General features: G+C 41.4%; 2 protein-coding genes across 3 annotated transcripts in view; both read left to right on the top strand.

Moving 5' to 3' along the window:
- The first annotated feature begins 558 nt into the window (after positions 1–558).
- e2f8 (E2F transcription factor 8) lies at positions 559–8,013 on the top strand. The gene is made up of 14 exons (XM_060877319.1): positions 559–1,205; positions 2,054–2,126; positions 2,264–2,443; positions 3,585–3,741; positions 3,870–4,169; positions 4,272–4,424; positions 4,695–4,829; positions 4,996–5,196; positions 5,290–5,374; positions 5,548–5,956; positions 6,174–6,434; positions 6,675–6,801; positions 7,103–7,389; positions 7,505–8,013. The coding sequence occupies exons 2-14, from the start codon at positions 2,061–2,063 to the stop codon at positions 7,646–7,648; spliced, it is 2,505 nt and encodes an 834-aa protein (XP_060733302.1). The 5' UTR covers positions 559–1,205; positions 2,054–2,060; the 3' UTR covers positions 7,649–8,013.
- Positions 8,014–10,182: 2,169 nt separating this feature from the next.
- nav2a (neuron navigator 2a) overlaps positions 10,183–24,866 on the top strand; it is a 79,299-nt gene continuing 64,615 nt past the window's right edge. For both annotated transcript variants that reach the window (XM_060877300.1, XM_060877287.1), the window contains exons 1-2: positions 10,183–10,385; positions 12,666–13,060. In XM_060877300.1, the coding sequence (XP_060733283.1) occupies positions 12,977–13,060 (84 nt within the window). In that variant the 5' untranslated portion in view covers positions 10,183–10,385; positions 12,666–12,976. The remainder of the gene's footprint in view (positions 10,386–12,665; positions 13,061–24,866) is intronic.

The raw sequence follows: 24,866 nt of genomic DNA, 5'->3' as shown, positions 1-24,866 counted from the left end.
AAACCTGTAAAAATTTCTTTGTTCTGATGAACACGGAGGAAGATATTTTAAGGAATGTTTGTAACCAAACCATTCATGAGCCCCATTCACTTCCATAGTGGGAAAAAAGAATACTATGGAAGTGAATGGGGCTCATGAATGGTTTGGTTACAAACAGTCCTCAAAATATCTACATGTGTGTGTTCATCAAAACAAAGAAATTTATACAGGTTTGTAACATCATGAGGATGAGAAAAAGATAACACATTTTTTTTTTTAGGTGAACTATCCCTTTAAATTGAATGTGTGTGCGTGTGCATATCTCTCTCTCTCTCTCCCCCCAACTTTTCCATGGTCTTCTGCCATGTTTGAGGCATATTGAAACTTTGCATGCTTTTATGTTGGCCTTATTTCAGTTACATTTACATCTTATTCTTTGTAGTTTTGATTTTTATTCATTTTTAGATTTTTATTGTATTTACAACTCACCTGTATGTGGACACCTTTTAAAAATAAATGCATATAATAATTTTTGTTGCAAATAAAACTCTGATAGTCCATAAATACTGTAGATTTAACTTTGTTTAATATATATTTAGTTAAATCATCAATCATATGTATGACTTGCCAGTGACTTGCTTGACTCGAGCTACGACTTGACTTGACTTGCTTGACATAAAGCAGTGACTTGACTTGACTCTCACAAAAAATGACTCGGACTTGCTTGAGACTTGAAGGTTAAGACTTGAGACTTACTTGTGACTTGCACATGTGTGACTTACTCCCAGCTCTGATTAATAATATTTAGTTCTTTACTAGTCTGTGTGTATGTGTGAGTGTGTATGTGTGTGAGAGAGAGAAGTGTGTGTGCGCGTGCGCGCGCGTGTCGTCTACCCTCCTCCCCTGTAGTATATTACAGACTGAGTGGCGGGACGTGTTCATTCTACTGGCGGGAGTTTCAACCGAATTAACACTTTCTGTCCTGGAATGCCAACTTTTTACTTTATCCTGTTGATCCACAGGAGTTTTACTTTAATGTAAGTCACCGTTCACGCATGAGATTCCCTCAGTTTTAATGATCTCTTTATTACAGTTAGCTAACCTTCTAAACTTTTATCAGCTAAAGAGTTTCCTCAGTAACAGAAGCTGGATCTTCTCTGCCATGGATTTGTCCTCGCCAAAGGAGGCTTTATAAAGGAAATCCCAAGGCATTCTAACCCTCCAGGGTAAGTGTTGTGTGTTTTATAGCTGTCTAACAGACACATGAGTGGAAACTTTCAGCTCGGCTTTGGCGCACTTTTCCTCTGTTTAATCTGTTTTAAACGCGTCACATATCAGAAACAACACATCACTAACGTGTCACTTATTCACTGTTTACCAGCTGAACTGAAATAAACACGGATGCTGGTGTTTATTCGTCGTTACTGGTGTTTATTTGTAGCATTAGCTTTAGCATTAGCAATCCGGCTACACAGAGAGAAGAGACCGGGCTTCGTGATGTCTGAGTGTTTTTGATGAACTTCTAAAGCGGTTTTAAATCGTCCCGAGTGTCGTGTTCGTCTAGGTGCCTGAAGTTTTTACACATTAATTCTGCTCGATTTTGTAGCTTTTTGGACTTCTGTGAGGAGGAAATTCCGCGCCAACATTTCAAAAAAAGTGCGCACCGTTTTCCGCGAGTCGCTCATTGGTCGCTTTGAGTTCGACGACTCTTCCTGCTTTGCGCTGATTGGTTGTGGTGACGGAGCGGGCGTACACGTAGACGTACACGTACACGTACTACTTGTAGCCTTGGAGATCACGGATGTCAGTTACCGCCAAGCACCTTGTTTACATGGCCGCAGAGATTTGAATCTAAACCAGAATCTTTATCGTTATTATCATTATTATTATTATTATACCATATTATTAACCCCTGAGTCATTCCACACTGATCAGAGCACTGATGATGTTCTCGTCCATGATGTATAACGCCGTAAAGAAAAGGTATAACGTCTCTAGAAGTACAGAAGAGTTTAGTGAAGTCTTATTTTTCACTTGTGGATGTGTAAACTTTTATTTTTCCTATCACATGTAGGTGGAAGATGACCAGCACTTTATCGGACAGCCGACAGTTGAACCAGAAATTTGAGGCTGTTGCTCATGACAAGGTTTGTGTGTGTTTAGTTTAAAGATCTACGGGTCAGATCGCTTAACGTTCAGGTCTCGCTTGCTGGTTATGACGTGAGGTCACTGTGATCTGAGCGTTCTTCCTCTTCCCCTTTAATTTGCGTTCACGGTTTCTCAGGAAGCGAAGAGGATCATGGGACCTTTGTCTACACCCACGAAGGGGTCCGAGGTGGCGGGAGGAGGAGAACCGTGGACGCCAACGTCCAACCTGAAAATGCTGATCAGTGCGGCGAGTCCTGAAATACGCAACCGAGAGAAAGAGAAGACCGTCAGCGAGGAACTGGAGAACTCCTCTCAGGTAACAGTGATGAAGAATGCAAACATATCTGGGATTTGTTTAACTGCTTTGTTTATAAGCTGTTTACAAACGATATGCAGTGTATTTGCAACTGATACAAACATGTTTTGTGACATTTGTATGTGTAATATTGCAATAAACCGGTAATAGTCACTCAATACTCACTTAGTACTCAATACTAACTTGATATTCACTCAATACTCACTTGATACTCACTACTCACTCACTTGATACTTACTCAATACTCACTCACTCAATACTTGATACTCACTCGCTCGATACTTACTCCATACTCACTCCATACTCACTCACTCCATACTCACTCCATACTCACTCCATACTCACTCCATACTCACTCCATACTCACTCCATACTCACTCCATACTCACTCCATACTCACTCCATACTCACTCAATACTCTCTTGATGCTCACTCACTCGATACTTACTCAATACTCACTCACTTACTCGATACTCACTCACTCGATACTTACTCGATACTCACACGATGCTTACTCGATACTCACACGATGCTTACTCGATACTCACTCTACTCAATACAGACTCACTCAATACTCTCTTGATACTCACTCATTCGATACACACTCGATACTCTATGCTCACTCAATACTCGATAGTCACTCGATACTCACTTGATACTCACTCAATGCGCACGGTGGCTTAGTGGTTAGCACGTTCGCCTCACACCTCCAGGGTTGCGGGTTCGATTCCCGCCTCTGCCTTGTGTGTGTGTGGAGTTTGCATGTTCTCCCTGTGCCTCGGGGGTTTCCTCCTGGTACTCCGGTTTCCTCCCCCGGTCCAAAGACATGCATGTTAGGTTGATTGGCATCTCTGGAAAATTGTCCGTAGTGTGTGATTGCGTGAGCGAATGGGAGTGTGTGTGTGTGCCCTGCGATGGGTTGGCCAGGGTGTATCCTGCCTTGATGCCTGATGACGCCTGAGATAGGCACAGGCTCCCCGTGACCCGAGGTAGTTCGGATAAGCGGTAGAAAATGAGTGAGTGAGTGAGAGTGTCAAAATCAGTCCTTAATAGATGCTTAAAGCTCGATCGCTTTATATGAGCAGCTCACAGTCTCACAGCTCAGAGCCTGCCTGTACTAACATGTTCTTTTTCTTTACAGGACACCGAACAAGGAGAAGAGTCAGAGAGGCTGCAGCTCAGCCGCAAGGAGAAAAGCCTTGGCCTGCTGTGTCACAAATTTTTAGCTCGTTATCCAGATGATCCCAATCCAGCTGTAAACAACGACATCTGCCTCGACGATGTTGCTGTTGAACTGAGTAAGTCTCTTACACACAGGAGAAATGTACAGTTTATATTGTGTTAATTTCGACAGCTAGCTTCTTTGCACACTTCTAAAGTATTTCTATTGTGTGTTTCTATTATTCTCTCTCTCTCTTTCTCTCAGATGTGGAACGGCGGCGTATTTACGACATCATGAACGTCTTGGAGAGCCTGAACATGGTCAGCCGTCTGGCCAAAAACCGCTACACGTGGCACGGCCGTGCCCAACTAGCACACACGCTAGCACTGCTGCAAAGAGAGGGAGAGAAACATCACTACAACCAGCAGATCCAGCAGATACGACAAAGACATGCAGATGACGTGCTGGAGATGGACGGAGAGGAGAAAGAGAACGAGGACACGGATCTAGAAATCACACTGAGGGAGACGGTCTTAAGTGAAACCTCGGCAGACGCTAAAGGGGGTCAGTGTGGAGCTTGATCTCTCTCATTCAGAGCCCTCATGCATGCTCAGACTGTTAATCACATGTATCGCAATGCTAAACCTTTTTTCCAATAACCCACAGCTAGCCGTAAGGACAAGTCGTTGCGTGTGATGAGTCAGAAGTTTGTCATGCTCTTCCTGGTGTCCAGTCCCCGTGTAGTGAGCTTGGAAACCGCCGCCAAGATTCTGATAGGAGAAGACCAGGTGGTGGACCAGGACAAGAGCAAGTTCAAGAGTGAGTTTCAGTGTGTGTTGTAAGGGAAGGTGGATACTTCTCTTACTCTCTGTAGGGCAACATAGCAGTTTTTCCAACCTTCAGAATCCATTATCCATTACACAGTACATGTCATTCATGAGCTACTTTACTTTGAGATACTTGTACACCAACAGATATTACAAGCCTGTATAATACAGTTCAGAAGAGCTCTGGAGGATACATTCTTCTGACCTATTGTCTAAATTTCTGTTCTTTCGGGTTTCTTTCTTTTTTTTTTTTTTTGTTTAGCAAAGATTCGTCGTCTGTATGACATCTCGAACGTCCTCAGCAGTCTTAAGCTTATTCAGAAAGTGCACGTGACTGAATTACGAGGACGAAAACCAGCGTTTAAATGGACCGGACCAGAGAATCTGTCCTTACAGGGTTAGTGTCACTTATATGGGTTATACAGCTATACTTCCTATACAAAACACCATGTAACTGTTTGTTTTGTTTTGTAACTGTTTGTGATTTTTATTTTTTTCTCCTCAGTATATACAGCCACGATTCTACCTGTAAGATAATCTAGATTTTTGTTTTTTCTTTGCAGGTTTGCAGGTCGAGCCGTCGTCTTGCCCTGGCCCCCTCGAATCTCGCTCGTCCATAGATAACTGCACCAAAAACCTGTTCTGCTCTCCCGGCACTAAGCGAGGCTTCACCCGGCATCATTCACTCGTCAAACTGGCCAAAAGCATCCAGGACGATCGCAGGAAGATCAGCTCTGCTCCAACAAGTCCTGTTAAAATCACCAGTGAGTGCATACTTTCACTTTTCTTAGAAAATAACCTTGTCCCAATGGTACTTATATTCATTTTTTAATCATTTATGAATTTATTTGTTTCAGGCGATTCAGCTAACGGACGATTCTGTACGAGTAAAATGGATCACCTCGCTGAGATCTGTAAAATGCAGCTAGACCAGCAAGCTGTGTAAAGAAAAACAACTATTTACTTAATTCCAATCCAAAAGTTTGCGATAACTCGCCATCAGCATGCTTTCAATTTTACTGTTTAGTTCATTCATTTATTTGTTTGACCTTTCTTATTAAATAAATGGCTCTATATTAACTTCATATTGCTTTGTCACTGCTGTTGATTTTCAGCAACGTTCAAAAGCAGAGCAATCAGAAAGACGAAGAGAAAAGCTCGCCTGTTCCTCGCTCAATGACATCCGGGGCGGAGGCTTGTCCCCCGACGGTACAGTTATCGTTTGCTCCTCCTCCTCCGTGCTGCTCTCTCGTTCCTGTGCTGCTTCCTCATGCTGTGTACGTCAGCCACACCCCTGTCCGTCCTCGCCCCATCGCCAGGCCTCCGCCCTCCACCGCTGTGCGCTCCATGACCTTTGAAAGTCCCAGAGGAGCAAACACGAAGGTGTCACCACCGTCTGTAACAATTACGAACCAGAGGTTGCTGCACGGTTACGAGCCGGCAAGTCCGGCCCTGAAACGGACGTGTTTAACGAGTTTAGAAAGAAGTCCGGCTAAGATCAAACGGATCGAGACAAACTCAAAGGTGTGTGTGAGAAATAGCTATAAAAACTATTAACCGATCCTAAAAAAAATCAAATCTTCACTTTAAGAACTGCGAGCTGCTAATTCCGAATAAATGCTGTTTATTTATTTCATTTTTTTTTCTTCTTTTGCTTGTGTTAGCTGTAATGGAGCAGGTGATACCGCAGAAGTTATTAATATGTGTGTGTTTGTACATTTGTGCATCTTGTGCATTCCAGAGTTTGTCCCCCAAGTTGTGCCAGATCCTACAGGCTCGTCTGAAAGACCGCAGAGGAGCCCTGACTTCCAGCCGTGCCTCAGCAAGAGCTTTGCACCTCGAACCTGAATTTAACAAAACACCCCATAATAATCCCGACACGCTGGAGCACAACACGGAGCTGCAGCACTTCCTGGAGACAGAGGAGCGGGAAGAGAAATCACAGAACCACACCCAGGCCACGCCCACTCCGCAGGACTCGAACAGACACACGAACACAGAGGTAAAAAAAAATGGAAACACTAGACCAGGGATTCATGAAGTTTCTGTTCTCTTAACCCCTAGTTCTGGAATCACTGCACTAGACTTATTTGTGGTGTGTGTGTGTGTGTGTGTGTGTGTGTGTGTGTGTGTGTGTGTGTGTGTGTGTGTGTGTGTGTGTGTGTGTGTGTGTGTGTGTGTGTGTGTGTGTGTGTGTGTGTGTGTGTGTGTGTGTGTGTGTGTGTGTGTGTGTGTGTCTCAGACTCTGATCCCCACAGGTTATTTGATTCCAATTTCCCAGCAGCCGCTGCTTAGCTTTAAGGAGACTCCGACCTCCAGTGGAGATGCACATAAAACTCCTACATACATCTATCACACACCAACTGCAGGTAAATCACACACACCCACTCAAACAAATGTAAATATACACACACAAACAGACAACCGAACACATACACACAAATATACAGAAAAATACAAATGTACATACAAACATTTTTTGACCAATTGAAATTGAGAAATCAGTATCGTTGTAAAAAAAAAACCTGCATGGTGTCGATGTTCCATTGCATAATCTGATCCTTAATATTACATACTGAATCACAATACATCATTTTATAGGCAAGCTTCACTGTAGAATGCTTCACGTATTTTTATTATTGATTTATTTATTCTCTTTGTGGTTTGCAGGTTCGATAGCTCCTTCACCTCAGGAGTTCACCCCATCTCCATTACCTGTCCATCGCCCCACCCACCGGGTCAGCCCAAACCCTTCCATTCTCAACTTCACCCTGCAGAACCTCGCTCTGATCCACAACACGCACGGGGCCACACACATGGCACCTGCAGCGGAGCAGCCCAGCCCCATCCCCTGCACCCACACGCTCCACACATCGCATGCTCACACACCGCTCCAATCACACGGCATGATCTTCATCAAGCCTGTCTCGCCGCTCACACTCATCAGCCTGCAGCAGGTAAGCACATTACACACTGTTCTGCACACACAAGGAGAAATCTCAAACGTCAAGGAGCGAAAAGCCACATATAATAAAATAATAAACTCATTTCTTACATTTTTTTTGTCTTTAGCCTTCCCTGACCACACCCAAAAGTGGCTCCGCCCCTCAGCAGTGCTTTTTCCACACACCAGTCTCCACCATGGTCACGCCTACTGCCAATAAGAGCCTGTACATCCCTCAGAGGAAGCTGGACGTGAACTCAGAGGAGCACTGAGATCATCCACCAGTCACCACTAATAACTTCTAAGCTGTATACATGGCTGTTTAATTATCTGAATGTTTTGTAGCTTTGGCTTTACCTTTATGACTTACTGGTCCTGATTTTTCACTTGGACTTTCTTGGAAAAACAGAGCCATGTGCGTGTGTGTGTGTGTGTGTGTATGTATGTATGTATGTATCTATGTATGTGTGTCTGGATGGGTGGGTGGATGTCCAAATAAACTGAAAAACTTGATCTTTGCATTCAGGTGCTAGCATCTCTCTCTGGTTAGCATTCTAAAAATGCACAGCGGCATCAAAAATGCATAAAGAACAATTGTGTGTTTGATTCAACAAATAAATTTGAGTCTTGGTGAGAATGGATGTGTCTATCACACTGAATTTGTTCACATCACCCTTTCTTCTTAACATTACTAATACAGATGCAGGTTCATTCAAAGGGACATCAAAGAAAATGAGTCCTTTGATTTTGTGTCCTTTTGAAAAATTTTTGAAAAAAATTTGAAAATGAGTCCTTCATACAGATTTATCAAGATCGGCGTACAGCAAGAACTCGGTCTTCTTACATCATGATATAATGAGCTGTCTCTGTCTCCTAGGAAATTTTATGCCTTGTAGGAATCTTACAAACGGGATGAATGCAGGGAAATCTTTTTAATTTTTTTTTACTTTTGTAAATAAAAGCTAAGTAAGCTGAACTTGAACGGATCCAATACCATAACGAACATCTAATCACTGGTTAACTGGTCAGTATTCAAATAAGCATTCAAATTTTTTCTAATTCTCTAAAATGGAGAATTTTGTTAGACATCAACTTTCAGGTCATGCCACAGACATGCCACATGCCAAACACATTCCTTTGTATTGTCGATTTTTCACCCCAGACAAAATTTCTGTCCAAGTGGAACAGATTTTTCTCAAATTGTTAACAAATTTGGCTTCATCCATGTTGCCCTTAATGACTTGGGTTCCATTTCCCTTTACAGAAAAGCAACCCCAGAGCATGATAGAATGTTGTCAACTGCGTGTTGGTTTGTGTTTTGTTTGTGCCAAATATAACAGCAGATATTTTCCCTAAAGCTCTGACATCTCATTTCTTCTGGATGCTCTCGCATACAGGTTGTGCCTGTGAAGATTTAATATTTCTTGAGGTCTGCACATGTTCTCCTATTTCAGCCCTTTCTGTTTTGTAGCCTATCCTCTGGGACACTTGCCCTTCTAGTCCTATGTTCTGATGATTCATTCTCCCGCCGAAAACTGTGTCATACCTGAAGAAGCGTCCCACATGAGGCAATGTAGTAATCAGTGTAGGCTCAAGTGGTTAAGGCTCAGCGTTGTTGATTGGAAGATAAAGGTTCAAGACCAGCACTGCCAAACTACCACTGTTGAGCCCTTGACCCTCTCTGCTTTGACTTTGGGGATTAGTGCTCATTCAGCTACAAGAGCATCAGTGAGATCAGACGCTGATGTTGGGATGTTGAGAAGACTTCAGTTCCAGTTCAGTTGAGTCAGGGCTCTGTGAAGGACACTCGAGGCCAGGTTAACCCCTACATCACTTTGTTCACAGGGACATTGTCATGCATGGAACAGGGTTTGGACACCTAGCTACAGCACTCTGAGACATTCTGTATGGTCAGGGGTGCACATACTTTCAAGTTCACTTTAGAGTCTGTACAGTCTGGCATTTTTTGAGCAGGGTCCGTAGATGATCATCTGGTACGTTTGGTGTCACGCTGTTGCTATGGACGCTAGATGGCGACAAGTGCGTTCTGCTTACCAGTTGCTATGGAAACAATGCAGGACCGAGGGAACGCAGCGTGTGCAGAGAGCAGAGATGTAATGCAGCGACGCAGTAACATCACTGGTTATCAACTGGGTTGGTATGGCTGGTTCTCTCCTCCTCCTGTGTGTGCGTGTGTGTGTGTGAGAGAGACAGAGAGAGAGAGAGAGAGAGAGAGAGAGAGAGAGACAGAGAGAAAGTGCGTGTGTATGATAGAGAGAGACAGAGAGAGAGTGCGTGTGTGTATGATAGAGAGAGTGTGTGTGAGAAAGAGAGTGTGTGTGTGAGACATAGAGAGAGAGAGTGAGAGAGAGAGAGAGAGAGAGAGAGAGAGAGAGAGAGATAGTGTGTGTGTGTGTGTGTGTGAGAGAGAGAGAGAGAGAGAGAGAGAGAGTGTGTGTGTGAGAGAGAGAGAGAGACAGAGAGAGAGAGAGAGAGAGAGAGAGAGAGAGAGAGAGACAGAGAGAGACAGAGAGAAAGTGTGTGTGTATGATAGAGAGAGACAGAGAGAGAGTGCGTGTGTGTATGATAGAGAGAGTGTGTGTGAGAAAGAGAGAGTGTGTGTGAGACATAGAGAGAGAGATAGAGTGAGAGAGAGAGAGAGAGATAGTGTGTGTGTGTGTGTGTGTGTGAGAGAGAGAGAGAGAGAGAGAGAGAGAGAGAGAGAGAGAGAGAGAGAGCGTGTGTGTGTGAGAGAGAGAGAGCGAGAGAGAGAGAGAGAGAGACAGAGAGAGAGAGATAATGACGCTGGTGCTGAAGCAGTACATCCTCTAACAAAATTGGAAACTACATCACTGCGGAATGAGCTGCAGGACGGACGCGGGACCCGAAAACAGGTCTGAGATTCCGACCTCTTTTACCGAAACCCAATTTCTTGGAGATTTTGGTTGGGTTTAAGCCCCGACAAAGCGCGTGTCAACACAATCGAGAGTGTATCACGCCCAGATCGGGGTAAGTTGAACGATTCGTGCGGCCGCGTGCGTAAAAGTCAGTCATCCTGCGTGGAATGGGACAGTATTGTAGTATTGTATAAGACTGTTATTTATTGTGATATAATGTTCGTGCTTTTTCTGTTTCGAGGTCATGAGGGTTTTTGTTGGAACCTTGATTTACTGCTCGGTCTCTCTCTCTCTCTCTCTCTCTCTCTCTCTCTCTCTCTCTCTCTTCATCTGATGGTCAAATGATCTCATAATTATGAAAGTGCGCATGAAGACAAATTTGTGTGTGTGTGTGTGTGTGTGTGTGTAAAAGAGAGTGTGTGTGTATGAGAGAGAAAGAGAGAGTGAGTGTCGGTAAAACTGTTCAAAACTGAATGTTAGTGAATACACATGACAACACGTGTGTGTGTGTGTGTGTGTGTGTGTGTGTGTGTGCATGTGTAAAACTATATGTCAATAATTACAATGTTGATAATGTACACTTTATAACATTCTGGACTCTCAAATATCCCTTTTTCCAGGAGGTATAGACGGTAGGTACAGTAATACCAGTCAATGGAAAAATAATAAAAGAGTGATAGGTGTGTGTGTATGTGTGTGTGTGCTGTAATTTAAAACCCTCAATCAGACCTTCATACTGGTCTGTAAGTGAACTCAGACTGTTGTGTTAGCTTTGCTCTCATGCAGGCTTCATTCCTGCAGGCTTTTAATAGCCACTCACACATCAATATTATTTAATCACATTAGATTTACATTCTGTAATCGAACTGTTTGTCATGATTTAAATACCGTTAAAATATATGCTGCTTATGTTACTACAATGGTACGATATTCAGCTGTGCTCCAAATCCCATCATGTTTACGCTATTCTAGAAGTGTTTAGTGTGTTCATGTTGATAGATATTATAAACCCATCACAATAAATATGCAGATGATGGATAATACTATGCTAATGAAATGACGTGTGGAGCGGTAACGGGTTAGGCTTCATAGCTGCCGACAGACAGAACCGACGTTCTACTGACTCAGGCATCTCTCTCGTCTGGTGAACAGAATTATTCAATTCAATTCAATTCAATTCAAGTTTATTTGTATAGCGCTTTTTACAATGGACATTGTCTCAAAGCAGCTTTACAGAACATAAACATAGAGCAGAAGGTAAACATAAGGAGAAGTATAAAGAATTAATATAATAAAAATTCAAGATATATATAGTTCACAGTATGTATGTATGTATGTATATGTATTTATCCCCAGTGAGCAAGTCTGAGGTGACTCAGCAGCAGTGGCAAGGAAAAACTCCCTTAAATTGGTAAAGGAAGAAACCTTGAGAGGAACCAGACTCAAAGGGGGGCCCATCCTCATATGGGTGACACTAGATGGTGTGATTACAAATATACAATCAGACAAGTGTTGTATTGGTGTAGGAATCACATGGAGTTCAGATCTCCTCTTAGTATCACAGAGTCCAAATGGAGCTGGTAGATCTGTAAATGTCTCAGGATTCTCACAGAGTCGGCCTCATCTCAGTGGAGGTCCGAGATCTTCATCGCACATTGTCTAGGTGTCTCGGCATGGGTAGAAAAAGAGAAGAGCGGTGCAGAGGGATTAACATATCTGCTGTTCATAAAAATGTGCAAGTCTAATGTAATAGTGCACAAGATTATGGGATGTGTTATGTGTATGTCTGACTAAAGAGATGAGTTTTTAATCTGCTTTTGAACTGGGAAAGTGTGTCTGAGCCACGAACACTATCAGGAAGACCATTCCAGAGTTAGGGAGCTAAATAAGAAAATGCTCTACCACCTTTAGTGGACTTAGATATTCTGGGAACTACCAGAAGTCCTGAGTTTTGTGATCTCAGAGAGCATGAAGGATTGTAACGTGTTAGAAGACTAGTTAGATACATGGGAGCTAAACCATTAAGAGCCTTGTACGTAAGTAGCAGCAGTTTGTAATCAATTCTAAACTTAACGGGTAGCCAGTGTAGAGATGATAAAATTGTGGTTATATGGTCATACTTTCTTGTCCTAGTGAGAACTCTGGCAGAGATATTCCCCAACATGATGGTGTGATAGCTTAGCTGTGCTTTTGTTGAACTCCGACTGTTCCTGCTCTCTCTAGGCTAATTCCTCCCATCAACAATCTGGAGCTAGGCTTTGATATGTTCAATAGTTCCTGTATAACAATGTTGTGAACACAGTACATATGCACGCAACTGTTACTCATCTTTTTTTATCTCTCAATTTATAACAGTATCTGTCTTGTGTCTTGTTCTGTTGGGACTCCCAAGATGTCTCTGAGGTGCGTGAATAGAGGAACGTGTCGTCCTGAACTGCACGGGGATTACCGCGTTTGAGGATTTCAAACAATTACGGAAAAATGCACGAGGACGAAGTTTGGATGGCTGGACCAGAAGAAGTCAGAGAGGCTGAGCCGAACTTTAGCCGTCGCTCGAGGGATCAGGTGTATGAATGACACTGCACGCTGTCATGGCAATGGTGACGCGTCGAACCGAGTGCCTCTGATGGACGAATGACCGTACTGTCAAGATCTGCAGAAGGATCGCAGCTGGATATTTATAAGTGAAGAATTTGTCTAAAGATGTCGGATTCGGGAAGGAAGACACCTCCGGCCCAGCGGCATCGGAGGAAGCAGGGGGTTCACGGACCAGAGGAGCAGAAGAAGGTAAGAGGATTTACACTATTGATGTTCTGCTTTAGACAGATGGATAGACAGAAAGATAGAGTTCTTTCTTGATCACTGAGGAAAATTGATTTGTTGTAGCACCGCAAGGCACAATTATCCATAATGTAATTAAATGCAATTATGATTTGCATAATGCTATTATAAAGTAGAGGCTTTTTTTAAACTTTTTGCTCCATTAGCCATGTAGCTTAAGTAAAATACTAAAGAAACAAACTTGACACCAAACATGTCCTGGCTGAGTGACCCCGTTAGGTGTAAAAAGGAGCCATTGTACACCTTTCCTGCATTTTCCAGGGCAGCTGGTTCAGTGAGAGCAGAGCTACAGCAGGATTGATCATCATACCATGGATTAATGGTTATAACTGATTACTGACACATGCTCAGGGGTTTAGTTTGATGTGAGTAGCATGGGGAGCTGAGATGCGACACTATGATGAGAAAGTAAATCACTTCTAATCAAGCTTTTGTGAAACTCGGACACCCTGATAGTCCTGATTAAAGCTGGGATTCGTCTCATCAGCTGATCTGTGTGTAGACCTGCAGCGTGAGTGAGTGAATGAATGAATGAATGAGTGTGAAAGTGAGAGCGTGAATGAGTGAGTGAATGAATGAAAGGTGAATGAAGGAATGGGTGAATGAATAAAAGAAACAATTAATAAATTAGTGAGGGTGTGCGTCAGAGAGGGAGTGAATGAATGAATGGGTGAATGAATAAAAGAAAGAAATAATGAATGAATTAGTGAGGGTGTGTGTCAGAGAGGGAGTGAATGAATGAACGGGTATATGAGAAAATGAATGAGCTAATGAACGAATGGGTGTGTGAGTGAGTGAGTGAGTGTGTAGGTGAGAGAGTGCATGAGAGAGTAAGTGAGTACATGAATGAAAGAAAGAAAAACTGAATCAGTGAATAAGTGAATGAATGATCATATGAACAATTGAATGAGTTAGTGAATGATTGAATGAATGAGTGTGTGAATGAATGAGAGAGTGAATGAGTAAGGGAGTGAATTAATAAGCATATGAATGAATGAGTGAGAGAATGACTAAATGGAGTGAGTAAATCAGCGAATAATTGATGGAGTGAATGAATAAGTGAATGAACGAACAAACGAATACGTGAGTGAGTGAGTGATGGATTATAGTATGATGTTTATATGTTTTCGTGTTCTTCAGCTCTCTCAGTTCCTCTACAGGAAATCCGGCAAACGAATCTGATCACTTCAGATTCTCTTTAGGTTCATGCTTTGTGTGTATAAAAAAGATTCAACTTATTTTCCACACCTTCATTCTGTATCTATTTATCGTTGCTGTACGGTGAGGCATGGAAGTGATTCCCTCAGTGACGGGATCGATACGGAGCAGATGATACATCACTCACATAACGTTCATCGAATCAATCTGGTGAAGTCTGTCTGGTCTGAGGGCTGCTTTTCTTTCTAACTTCCTTCATTCAATTATGTAGAAATTATAGGGACACGTTGCTTTTAATATCCCTAGCTATGAAGCTCAACAAACAGAGACCAGGTTACATCATGAATTTAGAGCGTTTCGTTATGAAGTGCCGATAGAGTTGGCATTTCTTCCCCAAGTCTTTTCATTTATTGATATTTATTGACTGATCTTTTATTCTGCACTTTAATTAACATTGAAACTGTCAGCATCTTCTGCTGATCAACCAGGACATGGTTTTATATTATTGTGTAGTTTCATTTTATTCCTGTACATCTGTTCTCATACAGTGTGGTCATGAATAAAAACAGCTACAGAAGTGTGTGTTTGTTTAATAAATACGACGCTTAAAACGTCTTGTCGGATGTCCGTGTCACCGTTTCTCGGTCCCCTTCCATATGGTTAAGGTCAATAAGGTCGTAAATCCCTATTGAATTTCAGCACTTTACACCCTCAGCATCTGTGTTCAAAACTCCTTATTGGCCTTTAAATCACTCTAAAAGGTTAATGAGCGTATGCTTCCTTCCTGTGCTTGTAGAAGTGTGTATGTTGTCTCTATTGATCATCATCAAATGAAGCTTCACTTGTGACTGAGCTTGATATCAATATGGTTAAGCTTTGAGCATATGTCTGATTTGCTCAGCAGTAGCAATGAGATAACTGTTAGGAGATATCTGTAATCTGGAGCAAAAAATTCTGCTGTATACTTCTTTGAAAAAAATATGTTTTAAGGCATCAATACCGGGGGTCTACGTGCTGCTGCGTGGATCAGAGACGGATCAGTCATCAGGTTGTGCAGTAAGGGAAGTAAGGAAAATGTACAGTATGTGTATATGTGGGTCTGGGACAGGTGGGCGGGGTCAGAGAGTGAAACCACCAGGTCCATAATCTCTGAGGCCCCAAACACCATCTGTCTCTCTCTCTCTCTCTCACACACACACACACACACACACACACACCACTCTCTGTTTATCGGGGGGGACAGGTGGCCCAAACAGACGAAAGGAAAAATGGCTGGCTGTCTGGACGATGTATGGTGAATAAATACATACACGCCTGAATAGCTACAAGGACAGAACGATAAATAGATGGATGTCCAATATTACATGGCATTGAAATTAAGCTCCGTGTGTCAAATTTGCAACAGTGACACGTTCACCGTAAATAACCTGTGCGATTATGTGTCGAATCCCTTGATCCGTTCGATTCAGCTCGAATCAAAATCAGATCGCGTGAAGAAGAAATGAAGTGTGAAGAAATAACAGTGTGCAGCACTGCTGCCTCACAGCCCCACGGTCACAGGTTCGATCCTGAGCTTCGGTTACTGTTTGTGCAGATGTATTCGGGAAGAACGATAGCACACAGGATGCTAGGTAGGACACGGCTCTTTGAAGAATGAAACATTGCAGATCTTTTGGATATATCCAGAAAGATCTTTATATAATAAAAAAAGATCCATAAGGATAAGGATAAGGATATATATAAGGATCTGCTTGATTATTAAAAATCCAGATTAAAAGTTTGGGTGATTTGAATTTACTAAATTTACTGTTTACTCTCTCTCTCTCTCTCTCTCTCTCTCTCTCTCTCTCTCTCTCTCTGTCTCTCTCACACTCTCTCTGTCTCTCTCTCGCTTGTCTGTCTCTCTCTCTGTCTCTCCTCTCTCTCTTTCTCTCTCTCTCTCTCTCTCTTTCTCTCTCTCTCACTCTCTCTCACTCTCTCTTGTCTGTCTGTCTCTGTATGAGGGAGAGAGAAGTATCACATTACTGGACTTCCAACCTCCTGTTTTATTTTGGTCTTTTCTCTTGTGGGGAGCTTTTAATGGTTAAAATTACAACACTGCTATGACCTTGCTGCTTAGAGGACGCAGCCTGCACATTCGATATCAGATGATATGTCTCAACAAAGACATCCTCATTCTTTCCTTACATAAATCTAAACATTGACTTTTGGACCTGAATTTCAGCCTTGGCTATGGGTTTTGATTGACAGCTCTGACTCCACCTATCTGCAACTCGTCACTCCCCTTGAGGAACATAACGCGAGAGGATAATGGCTTTGATCGATGAGCCTCGACCTCAGCCTTTTCCTCTATTCAATTATTTATCGAGGCGCCAAGGGGCAGAGTTTCCACATGTTGGTCCAGATTCTGAAGTCTGCGTGATGTTCAGTAATACAATATACTGTCATTAAAAACACAACCAATGTTGTTACTATTGACTTTTAAACATACAGGATCATAACTGCTCCTTGGGTTGTGTTGGGTGTGTGTTTTGACATAACAACTGTGCCATATTTTGTGCAAATTTAAAAGCACCACCTCATTGTATCACTTGTGCCGGCATTGATCAGTCAAAGCCTGGACTCCACAAGACCTCTAAAATTGTGCTGTGGTGTCTGGCACCAGGACGTTAGCAGCAGATCCTCTAAATCCTGTAAGTTGTGAGGTGGAGCCTCCATAGGGATCAGTTTTGTTTGTCCAACACGTCCCACAGACGCTTGATCGGATCTCAGATCTTGAGATCTGGGGAGTTTGGAGGCCGGGTTAATATCTTGAATTCATTGAAAGCATCCCTGAACAATGTGTGCAGTGTGTCAGGGAGCATCATCCTACTAAAACAAGACACTGACATTAGGGAACACTGTTTGGATGCTTAGGTCCAAATCTGAGAGTGACTGAGAGGAACATGTACAGATTTTGGCCTAAAAATCACCAGGCATCAGCAGTTTCTGAAAAATCAAACATCCCATCTGGCATAAACATCCATACCACGATTAAAGTGACCGAAATCAGACTCTCACTGAGATTTGTTGTGAACATCATTTGAAGCTTTTGACCTTCACCGACATGATTTTCTGCATTGTTCTGCAGCCACATGACAGAATAATGGGAAAACTGCGTAAATGAGCCGTGTTCCTATTAAAATGGACAGTGAGTGTAACTCCCTGGTGTAGCTCAATGCTCTAGAAACCACAGAGATGCACATCGACTTCAGGAAACACACATCTTCCAGCTCCTCTCTTATCTTTAATAATTCATCAGTGAGTACTGTCACTTCGTTTAAGTTTCTGGGAACTACGATCACACGGGACCTCAAATGGGAGATGCGTACATCAACCATGCAGCGATAATGTCTTTCGACCTTTTTACGAATTCCATTAAAAAACAACTAGACATTACATTAAAAATAAAAGTGTAAAAAAAATATATATATAATCCATTTAAAAAAAATCAAGTTCACTATATTTTTTTATTTAAAATCCACCTGGTGTTATTACGGTAAGCTTTCATTCACCAAATTAGAATAATGGTGTAGATTGTTCTTAAAGTTCTTCCTAATCTTCCTTCAACCCTTAAACTGCAGGTAGAAATTTAATGGAGCCACAACTAAACGTGCCCAGATAGATGCACCATGGAAAGGTTTCACAAAGAGCTCTCTGACCATCGAAAATAGGTCTAAGACGACCATCTTCAACAATCATCAATCATCTCCGTTCTTCACCTCGCACATAACTTCTCTGTTGGGAAAGAAGTACAGAGATACACATAAAAAAAAATTTCATATACACCATACACATAGTGAAGCATGGTGGTGGGAGGCTAATGCTACTGGTGCAGTGCATGCCATTGTATTCATGCCAACATGAATGAATCTCATCTGCCAAAAAAAAGAATCTGGGGAGAAGATGAACATTTCAAGACAATGACCGGGAAAATAAATAACTCGAGGTCCTGCATGGCCGAGCCTGACAGCTCTGATTAGGTCCATTGTGTTGCTTTCTAAAGGAGACAGACTTTACTTGTGTGACCGAGACAGCTTCTGTCCTAAAGGAACACTGATGGTGGTATTCAGGGTTTTGGGGCTTTGTCTGATTTAATTTTAATGGTGTTAACTTACCAGCCGTCAAGAGGTCATTCTCTGATTGAGTGTGTGTGTGTGTGTGTAATAAAGTTAATGGTAGTGTGTTTACCCCTGAAGCCAACAATAACAGCTCCTTTCTGGTCAGCACTTTGGTTCTGTTTACTCTCCACTGTTGTTTACGTGTGTCTTGGTTTCTCAAAATACGTGACTGGAATTCAATTTCAGTCAAAACCTAATTTCAGGTACGAGAGATGAGATATTCAGTTTAAATGCAACAGTAAAACAGAGGAAACGATGCAGCCATTATGTTTATAGAGATTAAAGAGAAAACACAAGTTCAATCATGAAGAGTTTTCATTATAAAGGGTGTAGAGGGCATTAAAGCAGGAGTACAGCTCATAGGCTCATTGGTTTTAAATGTAGTTAAACCTAACGTGAACGAAGAACAGATATAGAAAATGTGACATTTTCATTTGTGCAATATCAGAAAATCTTAATTTCTTGGCGTAATTGGTATAGACTGTGTGAGTATGTGTGTGTGTGAATGTGTGTGTTATGACAGATCAGTGTGACAAATGCAGCCCAATCAGTGAAGCAACAGTAAAGCTCCTGTATCATGAAACCGTGTTTTCACTGAGGCATGAATAAATAATATACACCTGCCTCAGGGTGAAGGAAAAATCACTGCTAATTGCCCTTCCCATTTACTATTTCACCACCATTTTTTTCCATTGACTTTCCATTGACCACCACCCTGGTCTCCATCTCTCTCTCTCTCTCTCTCTCTCTCTCTCTCTCTCTCTCTCCTTCTTTCTGTCTTAGCCTTTGATGTATGGATAAAACCTCCTGTAGATGACAGCAAAGGAAGATTTCTGCTGCCATCAGTCCATCTCTTTCTCTAACTCTCTCTCACACACACACAGGTCATTACGCTGCTCAACCCTCCAAGAAAATGTGGCTGGTGTTCCACAGATCTACATGGATTTATTAAGTAGCAGCTGACGATACAAATACAAAACCATATTTTTAAACTGAATTTTTTCCATGCGTCCTCTATGGCCACCATGGAGAAAGATCTACAGTATAATCACTGCTCCAGCATTAGAAGGGTTGCTGAAGAGTGTGAATGTGTGCAAGTGTGCTGAGCTGTCACTGCTATTACACTCCCTCATCAGTCCTGCTCCCACCACCTGCGATCTGATTGGTTTGCTCTGAGGCTCGCTGCTCTTATTGGCTGATAGAACCGCCTTTACTGTAACATCACTTGGAAGCTGTGGTCGACCTCTCAGAAGGTTCCAGAACAGAGACAGAGGGTGTGATAAATGTGTGTGAACATACAAAACAACCCAACCCCCACTACAATTCAGTTCACACACACACACACACACACACACACACACACACACGCATGCACACACAGTGACAGAGAGAAAACAAAAAGAAACACATGCAGTGAGAAAATACATATACATATTTTGCATATATTTACATATTTACATATTCAAATGCCTATGTAGTAGTCACATATTTCATACATATATGCTAAAACAAAACAAAAACGCACACAGGCACACCTCATGAATGCATACGGGCAAACATCGGCACAAAGCACGCACACACACGCACACACGTAATTTTAGAGAATAGGATTTTATGACAGCATAACAATCTGCTAAAGAGCAAAAGAAGAGGCAGACACAGGATTAGGAAGAGACCTCAGAGGAAACCAGCTTGAGGAAACTTATCACCTAATTATCAGGGCTGTAATCTCTTATAAGTCTTGATTTACATTCACGCCTTACAAAATCCGTTTTTTCTTCTGTTGAATTTATTAGTCACTTTAGCTAACAGTAGCTACAATAATCAATAACTGGATGAAGAATCCTTACTGCTATTAATGCATCCATACTAATCCATACTTAATGCATGTGCTAGGGGTGTTTTATTATTAGGGGGCATCTGAATACAGATCTATTATTTGTTAACCTGAAAACAGATACGGATACAAATACATTTTAAACATTTATATAAATAGGAGACACATCTTTTTTCTTCACATGGAGGTAAAACTATGAGAACTTTCATTCATCATTCATTCATTCATCTTCTACCGCTTATCCGAACTACCTCGGGTCACGGGGAGCCTGTACATCTGTACCTGTTCCTCTCAGTCACTCTCAGATTTGGACCTAAGCATCCAAACAGTGTTCCCTAATGTCAGTGTCTTGTTTTAGTAGGATGATGCTCCCTGACACACTGCACACATTGTTCAGGGATGCTTTCAATGAATTCAAGATATTAACCCGGCCTCCAAACTCCCCAGATCTCAGGCGTCATATAAATCTTCACTTGCTGCAAGTTGTTAAAATTTTCACTAGTACCTGCTTGGTCGAGGTGGTGTAGGTTTAAATTAGGCTACTAATCACTACTACACTTGAATGACTTGCCTTTTAGCTAACAGAGTAGAGCAAATAGCGGAGAGAAGAGATTTCTGTATAGCTTTTGTTTAGAAGCTTTCATTAAGAAACACACACACACAGAGGGAACAGTAATAAAGCCTTAAGTGAGCCTCTAAGGAGTCCCAACTGAGCTGTAACACACCTGGGAGAATCCTAATGAACCTCTTTGACCAACATTCAGCTTCACTGTAGAAAATAATTAAGAAATACCTCACCCACCAATGCTAACAGCTAAAAGAGCTCGACAGCCAGTGCTGGTTAGCCACAAAGCTTGCTTAAAAATGCTCAGCCTCACGTTTTTTTTCAACCAATCCTTTACTATAATGTTTGTTCTGTCCGCATTGCAGCCATTTAGCCGAGCTACGTCAAGACTTTTTTCATTATTCTCACTGGAGCTCACACATGTGCCTCACATGACTTGGTTTAGTTGTTCAGTATCCCAAACATGAGGCTTGTCCGAGGTCCATAAGGGGAACTCACACCTTGTTGAGTAGAAATGAAACAAAACCCATCACAGATTTAAAATCATTAGAATCCTAATAAACGTTTTCCCTCGACACATAGTTTGATCACAGTCTCTTAAGTTTTTTGATGTTTTTAAGCCTGATGGTGGAATAAAGGTAATTTGATGATAATAAGGATCAAATTTTGTTTATGTCTTTAATTATTTAGAAGAAGTCCGTATTGTGCTATTTTATGAAACCCTGTGTATTAATAATGTTACTGAACCAAGCAGTAAGTTTTGAAATGAGGGTTAATCTATGCGAAGGTCTTTTCACCTTCTCTCCGTTTTTTCCTCAGTTTGGTTCCGAGGCTCTGTTTTCTTCACTCCTGCCCTGAACATGTCCATAGGTTGATTTGCCCCAAACTGTGAAACTGGGTGTGTGAATGCATGTGTTGTCATGGACGGGTTCCCATCTTACTCATCCCATAACTTGCAAACTGGTTGAACACATCTGACCTGAAGTGGTTAGAGCTGTCAATCATTCCAGATTCATGTTGATTGGCTCACCTAAAGTTTTAAAACAGAAAAAAAGAAGACTGCTCTTTTTGATTTTTTGAGTGATTAAAAGTTCTTGTGTTGTGTCCGATGTTAAAACCTGGAGCTTATATGCAAAATACATCACATAAAGGCTGGCAAGTCTGACACAGTCATTTAAATATTACGTTTTGCTACTTTCCATCACACCCCCTCCCATGTCATGGCTGTAGTTCCTGTAGTTAAAGTAAGTGACAGGATCTAGCAGCCAATCATCAGAGAGAACACCAGCATCGTGAGCAGAGTGAGTGGAGTTGAAATCAGAGCTAGCAACCTTCATGCATTTATGATGATGTTTAAAATGCTGTTACTTTCGCTCCATGGTAACTTTATCTAGGTGAACTTTGACCTGTGAGTTTGAAACCTCAGCCTTATGTGTCTGGAGCAGAGCGTCATATATTTAACGTTTAACAAATCTTAAACATTATAAGGTTCAACTGTGTACAATTTAACCTCATATAATTAGAAATAACCCTTTTGGAGTGACCAACCAAAAAAGTGTTACTACAAATATTTCATAATAGATGGTGAAGCAACACTCTAGCAACCTCCTGAAATATCATAACAACACCATAGCAACCTCCTGGAATATCATAGCAACAACCCAGCAACCTCCTGAAATATCATAACAACACCCTAGAACTTTCCTGGAATATCATAGAAACCACCAAGCAACACCCTAGCAACCTCCTGGAATATCATAGCAACACCCTAGCAACCTCCTGGAATATCATAGCAGCAACCTAGCAACCTTCTGGAATATCATAACAACAACATAGCAACCTCCTGGAATATCATAGCAACAACCCAGCAACCTCCTGAAATATCATAACAACACCCTAGAATATTCCTTGTATATCATAGAAACCACCAGGCAACACTCCAGCAACCTTCTGGAATATCATAACAACATCCTAGCAACCTCCTGGAATTTCATATCAACACCCTAGCAACCTTCTGGAAAATAATAACAACCACTAAGCAACACACTAGTAACTTCCTGAAATATCATATAAACCACCAAGCAACATTCTAGCAACCTGGAATGTCCTACTAACAGGTTAATGTGCTAACCCCTTAATCCTTAAATCAACAAACCGTTGGAATTACATTGAATTAAATAGACATGGTCTAGAAATACTACTTACTATAATCTACATGTACATACCAAGCTTCATGCAGACTTTACCTTTTTTTATCTGAATATCCTACATGCTCTTCCTTACAGATAGAACTGAACTACACAGTACATGACATGAGAGAATCTCAAGGCCTGATCCATTCACATTATGTAGTGATAGCACAAATTTAAGCATGTTATTTGACAAGTATGTTATCAGCTGCATTGTATATGTGTTAATTTACCCCCTGCTGTGCCTATAGATGTTATGTGATTATAGCCTCACATTAATGCTGATGAGTCGAGGCAGAATTTTATGTATATTTATATACTAACCTAGACAAATACGTAATACAGTAGCTGCACATACTGTATATATTATGCGTAACCTCTATAAATTAAGGAGACGGTTTCCACACAGATTCCCGAGAGACAGTCTGACTTATGATAGCCTAAAGATTGCATTTACAGAGAGCACTTTATGATCGAGCCTCATTCTGTATTCAGTGGGTAACTTCACCCTGTGCTGTAGATTTAAAGCTACTAAAATAATGAAATCAAAAAAATGACTCGACTTGACTCTGTATACGATGTACAGCTATGAATACATAATGACTCAGAATCAGTTCTGTTGCCTTCCAGATGAGGAGGGTTTTCGTGTTGACTCTGGTTCCTCTGAAGGTTCCTTTCTCAAGGTTATCATCGCCGTTCATTAGGGAAAAATCTAAACCTATAACTGGATTTCTGTAAAGCTGCTTTATTATTAAAAGAGGTCTACAAATGAAATGGAATTAAATCCAATTGAATTGAATGAGCTACAATCACACAATCAGCAAGGAAATGATGATACTTGTAATAATTACAAAAATAATTACACCCCCCTGTACATATAAGAAAGCTGAGCGACATGTAAATCGTCTGGTTTACACAAGTCAGAAATGAAGTTGATATGCATTAATATTTACATAACGTGTAGTTTTTTTTTGGAGATTATAAATACACAGGGGTATTTGTAACGTCTTGTGTTATATCCAGGTAATATGAAGTTTGACCCAAAAATATTAAAAATGCTTCAATCTTATCAATTTATATCTAGCTGCATGAGAGGAACAAAAGCAGGGACATTGATAATTATGATTCATGCAAGAATATTGGATTAATGTTATAGATTCTTCTTTGTCAGATGGATGTGAATTGAATCACAACCTGCTCTAGTCAACCTCTGTGTGGACTGTGCAGCCTCTGATATGCAGAGACATTATGTACACAGTGAGGACTGCAATATGGAGTCTTGTGTGTGTGTGTGCTCATCATTCCATTATCTTCTTTTATGTTGCTTCCTGTTCCCTCAGTGCAGCTCCAAGGGAGCAGAGCGAGTTTAATTACAGAGAACCTGAGCTTCCCATGGGTTTCTCTGTGAGTGTATGTGTGTGTATATCTCATTTTTTGTCTCACTTCATATCTTGCTTTTTGGTATTAGCAGGAAACAAGGTGCGTTTGTGCACACACACACACACACACACACACACACACACACACACACACACACACACACACACACACACACCCATACACACATCAATCCAACTGACGTGCAGAATTCTCTCTCTCTCTTTCTCTCTCTCTCTCACACACACACACACACAATGCAAACTTAGTGTTTTATGGCTCATTAATGGATGTTCATATTATAGGCGGATATGTGCAGTTTTTTTAATCACTGGATAATTAATGGATAATTAACATCCTCATCACAGCAGCTGCAGGAGACAGACACACAGACACACGGGACAGTTTTCCCACGCATTCTTTTTAGGGACCCTTCTTCCTGTGATCGTATAGATCATTACAGAGG

The sequence above is a fragment of the Tachysurus vachellii genome, chromosome 1 (assembly GCF_030014155.1).
Source record: "Tachysurus vachellii isolate PV-2020 chromosome 1, HZAU_Pvac_v1, whole genome shotgun sequence".
In the NCBI taxonomy this organism is placed as follows: domain Eukaryota; kingdom Metazoa; phylum Chordata; class Actinopteri; order Siluriformes; family Bagridae; genus Tachysurus; species Tachysurus vachellii.
Note: the sequence above shows the minus strand (reverse complement) of the source record. Positions and strands in the feature narration are given on the sequence as shown.

Bases quoted from the DNA above. Each gene is read 5' to 3' on its own strand.
- e2f8 (XM_060877319.1), top strand. From the start codon at position 2,061: ATGACCAGCACTTTATCGGACAGCCGACAGTTGAACCAGAAATTTGAG. The intron at 4,170-4,271 runs GTCAGTGTGGAG...AATAACCCACAG, and splicing joins CTCGGCAGACGCTAAAGGGG to CTAGCCGTAAGGACAAGTCG. The intron at 5,197-5,289 runs GTGAGTGCATAC...TATTTGTTTCAG, and splicing joins AAGTCCTGTTAAAATCACCA to GCGATTCAGCTAACGGACGA.